Genomic DNA, 9,249 nt, shown 5'->3' on the forward strand with positions numbered 1-9,249 from the left:
CGACGCAGGGCTCGAACCCACGAACCACAAGATCATGACCTGAGCCGAAATCGGACGCTCAACAGACTGAGCCACCCGGGCACCCCTGAAATACTTAAGTTTTTATTTAAATATTGAAATGCTATGACATCTTGGATTTGTTTTTTTTTTTTTTTTCAACGTTTATTTATTTTTGGGACAGAGAGAGACAGAGCATGAACGGGGGAGGGGCAGAGAGAGAGGGAGACACAGAATCGGAAACAGGCTCCAGGCTCTGAGCCATCAGCCCAGAGCCTGACGCGGGGCTCGAACTCACGGACCACGAGATCGTGACCTGGCTGAAGTCGGACGCTCAACCGACTGCGCCACCCAGGCGCCCCTTGGATTTGTTTTAATAGACAAATATGTCTATTTGTTTAATAGATAAGACAATATGTGGAAGAAGAAATGAATCAATACTGGGTACCTGTTAATAATTGTTAAAGCTGGGTGATGGGTACGTGTTCTAGAAAGTGAGCAGTGCTGTGTACCTTTTAGCGGTTAGGAACTATCACTCTGCCTGGGCAGCAGGACATGCAAAGCTACAGTTCTCCAGGTCTGTCCGACTCCATCATGCTCTACAGTCTCTTTAGGGCCGTCCTGTCTCTCTCAGAGTGGATGTACCCGTCAGGACCTCTTTCCGTTGTAAGTGTCAGAAATCCGACTCAGACTTATTGGCTTATGTGGAGAAAGGAACCTATGCCTTACGTGACAGAAAGGTTAAGGGGTTCAGGCACAGCTCGGTCCAGGTGCTCCAATGACGCCAAGAACATGTTAGTCTTCATATCTTGCTTCTGGAGGTGTCTGTGTGGGCTTTTCCTATACGGTGACAAGATGGTCACTACTAGTGCCGGGCTTATAGCCTATGGGCTTACTGACCCCCAGTGGAAAGTGGGCTCTTTTTGCCAGCAGCTCCAACGCGTCTGCTTCTGATCACATGGCCTTGAATCCAGCAGCCCTCCCTGAACCAATCAGAAAAGATTGGTTTGACTGGGGAGCTGTGGCCCTGTGCCCACCTCGGACCCCCTCTTGAAGTTTAGAGACTGCCAGTGTGGAAAGGTTGGTTCCCCGAAGGAAAAGGACGCTAAGAGGCTGGGCCAGAAGCACGCCACAGTCACACTGTCCCAACGCCCCTCTCAGGGAGCCGTCTGCCCCTCCTTAGGTACACGAGGAGCCTCGCGGCAGGGCCTTCACCACCCACCACTGGACTGCCTCTCGGACTTGCGTTCCCCGGACACCTGCTTCCCCGTAGCCGGTGCCACTGGCCTCACATCTGTCATCTTGCAGCAGCCCCATACCTGTCCGTCCCACCACATGCCGCACACCTGCTGGGATGTGCAAGCGGCATCTGCGGTTCCCAGCCTGTCCCTCTGTAGGCCTGTCAGGCTCTCGCTTCCGGGGGGCATGGTTTTCAGGCCTCTGGCCAGTCCACTTGTCTCCTGCCGGGAAGCGGGGCACTCCAGGGCCGAAGGCAAAGGGTGCCTGGGTCCTCCGTAAAAGGGAGGTGGTATCTGTGTTATAGGGATGAAACGATTTCCTCAGGATGGATGGATGGGTTTCCTATGCTAAGGATGTAACATATTTATAGTGTTGAGACAGCGCCCGGCACACAGTAGGCGCACAGTAAATGCTGGCTGTTATTCTCATCACTTCGGGTGGAGACGACCCGTTGCGGTCCCCGAGCATCTCCGTCCAGTCCGGTCCAGGCCAGTCCAGTGGCAGGCTCTCAGGTACAACACCACCCATAGGTTTCTACAATTTAATAATGTGTAGAACACTTTTACGAGTTTTGTCTCATTGGAGCCTTACACCTTTGTGAAGAGGGCAGGTCACACGGTCTTTGTCCCCCATTTGCAGACAGAGAAACTGAGGTTGTCAGAGGTCAGACCTCATGCCCGAGATCGTGCCGCCAGTCCGTGGTGGAGGTGGGATTTGACCCCGTCCCTCGAGGAATCACATCACTGGGCCTTTGCTCGGCTGCCCCTCAGCCCACAAGGCCTCCTCCAGTCATGCCTCTTGGCCCCCCTCCCACCTTCTCAGGCCCAGCCCGGTGCCCTGAAAATAGTAAAAATGATAAGAGCCCACACTTCTTAAGCACTTGTATCTCTCCGGACGAAGTGCATAAGGCTTTGCTTTCCCCATAACCTCTTGAGCTGGGTATGAGTCTTACAGAGGGGAGAAACTGGGGCTGAAGGAAGTGAAATAAGCCTGCCCGGGATCACTCAGCAGGGGCAGCCAGGAGCCCAACTCAGAGAGCAGTCTGACTCTGGGGAAGGCCTCTCGTACCCTCTGCAGCCTCCATGATCCCTTCTCTGAGTCCAAGGATGACAGTGGACTCCCCCTTCCTCTTGAGCAGGAACTCGGGCTTCTTCCTCTGCTTAGCATCCTTGGAGCCGTCGTTCGTTCGCTCCCCTCCCTCCAACAGGCTGAGAGCTCTCTGCGGGGCAGGAACCTGTCCCTCCCTGACTCATTCACCTCTGCAACCCCGGGCACGAAGAAGCCTCCGTGATGCCAGAGTATCTCATTCGTTCTCCGCGAGGCAGGCGGGGCGGAGGCGCTCCCGGATGAAGACACGAGATGCGAGAGGTGGTGACCCTCCCGAGGCCACCGTTTGTAAGTGCAGGAGCTTGGACGAGCCCCTCCCCCTCCATTCCTTGTCTGGCGGGGGCGGGGGTGGGGTGGGGGGGTGCGGAAGGCAGCTCAGCCTTAGCTGGGGGTGGGCGGTGGGGGGGGGCTGATGGGCGCTTCTACGAACGCCAGGGACAGGATGGTGAGTGGGCTGGGAGCGGACTGAGGGAGGGAAGAAGGAACGGGGTATTTTTGCATTTTGACATTACAGAAGCGCCCATGAGATTGTCAGCGACTGGCCGGCAGCATCTGTTTGGGTTCGGAATTGGCAGGCGACGCCGAGCTGGGCGGAGGGAGGGAGGCCGCGGGCGGGGGGCGGTGCCTCCGCCCGGAGAAGGGCTATCCCCTTTAAGAGCTCCGCCCAAAGGGGCGCTGCCACCCCGAAGGAGGCGGGCAGCCGCCGCTTCTCATTCATTGTCTTGACAAGAGCATCCTCAGCGGGCAGTCTCTGGCTCCGCCGGCTCCTTCCTCCTCCTCCTCCTCCTCCTCCTCCTCCTCCTCCTCTCCCTCCTCCATTTGGGGGTGGGTCACTCATCTCTCAGCGGCAGGTAAGCCTGGGTCCCCGGGCAAGGGACTAGGCATCCCTGCCCCGGGCCACCTGTGGGGCCGGCGTCAGCTTGGCGGAAGCCGGCTGTGGGGGCGGCCGGGCTGTCGCGCGCCGCCCGGGGGTGGGAGAGAGCCCACCGTCCGCGCCGCCGTGGAGGGGACTGGCCCCGGGGGTGGGCGTGCGTGGGAGGGCCCATCCGCGTGTCCCAGGGCGCTGTGAGCAGGCCAGGGTGAGGGACCACCGCAGCCAAGATGGAGGTGGGGGAGCCGGGGGCCTGACGCTCCCCGGAACGGGCATCGGGGGTGGGGGTGGGGACAGGGTGGGGTGCGCCGAGCAGCTGCCCTGAGCCTGGAGACAGGAAGGGGTTGAGAGCAAAACAAGAAAAGACCAAGTTCCCCTTTCCGCGGTTTCTGGGCCTGGTACCTGCGGTGGGGGAGGAGGCAGGGTGGGGCGCCGGCTTCCTGTCCCCCAACCTCGGATTTGGGGCTCCCCTCTCCCCAGGCCCAGGTCTCTCACCTGGGACTGATCCCCCTGTTTCCAGACTGCTCCTTCTCACAATGCTCCTCACCTGCTCTCTGGGCAGGTGGCCCTGGAGCCTCCTGGAACCTCCCAGGCCAGGCCAGGGTGTGTGGGGGGGGGGGGAGGGGTGCCTGGGTGAGAAGGGGTGAAGCTGGGCGGGTGGAGTGGAGGCCTGGCAGGGCACCCTCTGAGCCGGCAGCGTGGCCCCGCGGCTCAGCAGGAAGGTGATGCAGGTGGGCGTCAGGATGGGGTCTGGAACCTGGGGAGCCAGAGGCAGTCCCCTTGGCTTTAATCGCTCTCCGCCCAGCCATGGTGGGGGAACCGTCTTCACTGGACCTCAGAGAAGTCAGTGCCGCCTCTCCCTGTGGATAGTTTCAGTGCAGGTGGAGACAGTATTTAAGGGCACCTGCTTAGGCAGACTCTAGAAGCAGAGGTGTGGGAAGGAGATAGTAGGACCCAAGCCATCTGCCTGTTTCTGGTGTCCAGAGACCTGTTGGGGAAGCTGTCTTGACCCCAAGGACCTGCCTCCCAGGCAGGCCCGCACGCTGCTTCCCTGTGTCTGCGGAGCCTGGTGCCAGCAGGCGATGGGGGGGCCAGCCCTGTCCCTGCCTTCAGGAAGCTCCCCATGTAGGTGTGAAGGATGTGAGGCCTGGCTGCTGTGACTGAGCGAACCCACCCTCCAGGCTGTCTACACTGAAGCCCCCAGAGTGTGGGAGTGAGGCCTTAGAGAGGAAGGGCTGTGTCCATCAGCGGTCGACAAATCGACCCTTGGTGCTACCCCACACCAGGCTCTGCCCTAGAGGCTGAGAGTACAGACGTGAGGCCTGGGGTGGGTAGAGAAGGTTGGCCTTGCAGGTTAGCTGGGGGTGGGGTGAGAAGGGGTGAGGAAGGCGAGCATGAGGGCAACAGGATGGCAGTTATGGTGGAGGGGGCAGGGAGCCCAGGGAGATGAATTAGCTGAGACCTTAAAGGCCAGGCGGAGGGGTGTTCTGGGGGCACAGAGGACACTCTAAGGTCAGAGTTGACCTGAAGCTCCCTTCAAAGCCCTCAAACCCCACGTTCCCCGCCCCCCAGGATGAGCCGGCAGGTGGTCCGCTCCAGCAAGTTCCGCCACGTGTTTGGACAGCCAGCCAAGGCCGACCAGTGCTATGAGGACGTGCGCGTCTCACAGACCACCTGGGACAGTGGCTTTTGTGCTGTCAACCCCAAGTTCGTTGCCCTGATCTGTGAGGCCAGCGGGGGAGGGGCCTTCCTGGTGCTGTCCCTGGGCAAGGTGAGCCCCTGGAGCAGCAGTGTTCCACTTGAGGGGGCGTCTGGCCATCCAGTGGCCCCTTGGGTGTCCTGATGGCTGTCGCTAAGCCTCCCCGGGCTGCAGCATTGTCATCTGTAAAACTGAGCTGGGCCACATGAGCCTTACGCCTCCTCCAGCTCCTACATGTAGTGGTCGCATGGAAACTGGAGCTCAGATGACACCAGAAAGGTCACACGGCGAGTCCTGCAGACCCAGGGCCTGGTCTCCCAAGCCTGATGCCCCTGTGGAGCACAGAGAGGGCTCCGTGGGGAGAGGGGAGACCCAGCGGTGCTCTCAGGGTAGGGGTGGCTCTGGGCCTGGGCCTGCCTGAGCCCTGGCCGCCCCTGCTGCAGGCAGGGAGGGTGTAAGAGGCCCTCTCTCCTCCCCCAAACCTGCCTTTCCTCTGGTCCTGCTCACAGCCACCCCCATCCGCTCTGCTGACCCCCACCCCCAGCACACTCCTGTGCTCTTGGGGGGTGAGACAGGAAGGGGAGATCGGCCCTAAGATGTTACCTTAAAAGGGCCGATGGAAGCAGAGAGAAGAGGAAGTGGTTGTGGGGTGAGAGCTGGGTGCGCTCTTCACACAGGAAGCCCTGCCGAGGCAGCAGCCGTCCCCGGAAGCGGCCATTTCCAAACCTCTGCTCCTGCCTGGGGCCAATTATGACGGCCTTTCCTGGTCCCTGTCCTTTTGGAAGGACCCATCTCCATCCCCATCCCCACACTTCCTTGGGGAACCCTAATCTTAATGCAACCTCCCCTCCCTAGAGCCTTGGCCTGTCATCCCCTGGAAGCTTCACTCAGGGAAGGGGGCGGGGGACAGCCCCAGGGTATAGGTGAGATGTCAGGACCTTGGCCAGGGTCTAACACTAAGGCAGGACCAGGGCCCGGTGTGGCATCCCCTTCCTGCACTACTTGTGGCCAGCCCTTCTGAGCTGCCCGGACAGGGACCCCACTGCCTTCCTCTGTGCCTCTCTGAAAGGGTCTGGGGAGGTTGGATCAGGTTTGGAGAGCAAAAACACCTCCCTCAGAATCCTGCTGTGCTCTCTAGACTGGACGTGTGGACAAGAACGCGCCCATGGTCTGCGGCCACACAGCCCCGGTGCTGGACATCGCCTGGTGCCCGCACAATGATAATGTCATTGCCAGTGGCTCTGAGGATTGCACAGTCATGGTGAGTGGTGGGGGGGACACGGGGGCTGGGAGAGCTCCAGCACCAGATCTGATATTTGGAGCCCCCAAGTCTCACTTGCCCCCTCTCTGCAGGTGTGGGAGATCCCTGATGGGGGCCTGACGCTGCCCCTGAGGGAGCCTGTCGTCACCCTGGAGGGCCACACCAAGCGCGTGGGCATCGTGGCCTGGCACCCCACAGCCCAGAATGTGCTGCTCAGTGCAGGTGCCTGGGGGAAGAGGAGGGGCGGGCTGGTCACGTGACAGCGAGGCTCGTGGCTTCTGACAGTGGGGATATCACCCAGGTTGTGACAACGTGATCCTGGTGTGGGACGTGGGCACCGGGGCGGCTGTGCTGACACTCGGCTCGGACGTGCACCCGGACACAATCTACAGTGTGGACTGGAGCCGAGATGGCGCGCTCATTTGCACCTCCTGCCGCGACAAGCGCGTGCGCATCATTGAGCCCCGCAAAGGCACTGTTGTAGCTGTGAGTTGCCATGTATCGTGCCCCTTGACCCTAGGACATTTACCCTTGCACACACCACCAGCCGGGTCCCTAGATGCTGCCCTCCCTTGCTCTCACCTGGAGTCTGGTCATTAGGATGAGTGTGCGGGTACTGACTGACCACCTCCCTTTCCTTCCAGGAGAAGGACCGTCCCCATGAGGGGACCCGGCCTGTGCGGGCCGTGTTTGTATCTGATGGGAAGATCCTGACCACAGGCTTCAGCCGCATGAGTGAGCGGCAGGTGGCGCTGTGGGACACGGTGAGTGCCCGGTGGGGAGCGGCGATCAGGCAGGACTGGAGGCTTAGTCCCCGCCCTGCCACTTGCATGATCCCACACAGCCATGGGCCTCAGTTTACCCTCTGTGGGATGGAGGTTTCCGCTGGTTGTTCTGTGAGGGCCTTCCCCGAGTCCCTGCCCGGTGGGCTTCACAGGCCTGACTTGGACCAGCTCATTGTTCCCTGTCTCACCCATCTCTACAGAAGCACCTGGAGGAGCCACTGTCCCTGCAGGAACTGGACACGAGCAGTGGCGTCCTGCTGCCCTTCTTTGACCCCGACACCAACATAGTCTACCTCTGTGGCAAGGTGTCCCAGTCGGGCAGCGGCTTGTGGAGGGAGGAGGCGGGTCTGGGGTGGGGGTGGGGGTGGATCTTGGAGAGGACCAGGCAAGAGGGATCTGTCGGTGCTGATCTCGGGGTTTGCACGCGCCACCTGCAGGGTGACAGCTCCATCCGGTACTTCGAGATCACTTCCGAGGCCCCATATCTGCACTATCTCTCCATGTTCAGTTCCAAGGAGTCCCAGCGGGGCATGGGCTACATGCCCAAACGCGGCCTGGAGGTGAACAAGTGTGAGATTGCCAGGTGACTGACCCCTGCCCCTGCCCCGAGCATGCTCCCTGGGCTGTGCTGACCCCGTGCCGACCTTGGATTCCAGCCGCCCCCATGCCGCAGGCGCTGCTCACCTTCTCGTTTCCACAGATTCTACAAGCTGCACGAGCGGAGGTGTGAGCCCATTGCCATGACAGTGCCTAGAAAGGTGATGCTCCCATGCCCCTTCCTGGGCTTCGGGCCAGGCACTGACCTCACACACTTGCTGGGTGGTGGTGGTGTGGCCCAAGCACTCGCTTACCCAGCCTTGGCCTTGCCCACAGTCGGACCTGTTCCAGGAGGACCTTTACCCACCCACCGCGGGGCCTGACGCTGCCCTCACGGCTGAGGAGTGGCTGAAGGGCCAGGATGCCGGGCCCCTCCTCATTTCCCTCAAGGATGGCTATGTGCCCCCAAAGAGCCGGGAGCTGAGGGTCAACCGGGGCCTGGACACCGGGCGCAGAAAGGCAGCACCAGAGGCCGGTGGTACCCCCAGCTCGGTGAGAAGTGGACGGGAACCTGGGAGGCAGGACGAGAAGACCTATAGGGCAGGGGCTGCTACTGATAGATGGAGTCATTGTCCCCGTGGAAGGTGGCTGGTGTTTGGGTCCCCTCACACTCACAACGTTGGGGATCCTTTGGGGGCCGGGAGTGGGTGATCCTGAGGCCTCAGAAAACAGGTTTCAAGCTTATTGGCCTGCAGCTGTCTGGGCAGCAACCAGCTGAGAGACAGAAGGGCCAGGCCCTGGGGCTCTTGGTAGGGGGGTGGGGGGCTGCCAGGGTCAGGGGAGCCTGGGATGGAACTGGGACTCACGCAACGATGGGTCCCCCAGGACGCCATACACCGGCTGGAGGAGGAAATGAAGAAGCTCCAGGCCACAGTGCAGGAGCTACAGAAGCGCTTGGAGAGTCTGGAGGAGACAGTCCAGGCCAAGTAGAGGACCTGAGGGCCTCAGCTGGGGCCACAGCATCACCTCCCTCCCTTCCAGTCGTACCCTTCTCCCCAGGCCACGATGGCAGATAAAAAATAAAATGGCTTTATTTTCTGGTACCTCTCAGACTCTGATGGCCACCTGAATGCTGGGTCTGCTGAAATGACCTGCCCTTGAGCTTCCCCCTCAGTTACCTTGTGAAATTGGCCCATAGCAGGAGCCGGGGAATGCCTCCAAATACCCTAGACCACAGGAACAGGCCTTGGTGGGTGGGAGCCCCCATGCTGATGTGGGCTGCGAGCCTACTCTTTTCCAGCTCCTTCGCAGAGCTGGCAGGGTCTGAGCCGCTCAAGGCCCTTGCCATGGTTACTCAGGATTTGTCTTTTCTAGTCAACCACAACAACACGCCACCTTACTGTCAGTATCAGTATGGCTGGTGGGGAACTGAAACTGACGTGACACTTACACAGCACTGACATGACATCTTTCAAACTGCAAGCTCGAGGGAGCAAAATCAGGGGATCTTTTGTGAGGAAAAAGCTTAGAACTCAACCCTGTTTTACAGGTGAGGAAACTGAGGCACAGAGCAGGAGAGAGGGGCTTGCTGAAGGCAGATCTGGAGGCATGAGCTGTCTCTCCTTCTGGTCCCCAGCCTTCCCTGCGGTGCTGCTGCCTCTCAACCCCTTTCTCCAGTTCCCAGCAGATCCTCCCCGGACAGAAGAGACCCGTTAGGCCCTATCAAGTGGGGGCTTACACGTGGGTTTCTGAT

The 9,249-nt window shown here is 60.3% G+C and overlaps 1 protein-coding gene and 1 long non-coding RNA gene across 2 annotated transcripts; one reads left to right on the plus strand and one right to left on the minus strand.

Annotated features, from left to right (window-relative positions):
- Positions 1 to 364: 364 nt before the first annotated feature.
- LOC121022196 (uncharacterized) lies at positions 365 to 2,652 on the minus strand. The gene is made up of 2 exons (XR_005786855.1): positions 1,317 to 2,652; positions 365 to 980 (listed from the first exon to the last, which is right to left on the minus strand). It is a non-coding gene; the product is annotated as an uncharacterized LOC121022196 (long non-coding RNA).
- A 360-nt stretch (positions 2,653 to 3,012) lies between these two features.
- CORO1A (coronin 1A) lies at positions 3,013 to 8,599 on the plus strand. Its single transcript, XM_040463159.1, has 11 exons — positions 3,013 to 3,194; positions 4,787 to 4,985; positions 6,052 to 6,174; positions 6,267 to 6,396; positions 6,476 to 6,660; positions 6,819 to 6,938; positions 7,160 to 7,264; positions 7,397 to 7,542; positions 7,660 to 7,717; positions 7,833 to 8,048; positions 8,382 to 8,599. The coding sequence occupies exons 2-11, from the start codon at positions 4,788 to 4,790 to the stop codon at positions 8,484 to 8,486; spliced, it is 1,386 nt and encodes a 461-aa protein (XP_040319093.1). The 5' UTR covers positions 3,013 to 3,194; position 4,787; the 3' UTR covers positions 8,487 to 8,599.
- Positions 8,600 to 9,249: the final 650 nt, after the last annotated feature.

Source organism: Herpailurus yagouaroundi, unplaced genomic scaffold, assembly GCF_014898765.1.
Source record: "Herpailurus yagouaroundi ecotype Mexico unplaced genomic scaffold, PumYag 379, whole genome shotgun sequence".
Classification (NCBI taxonomy): domain Eukaryota; kingdom Metazoa; phylum Chordata; class Mammalia; order Carnivora; family Felidae; genus Herpailurus; species Herpailurus yagouaroundi.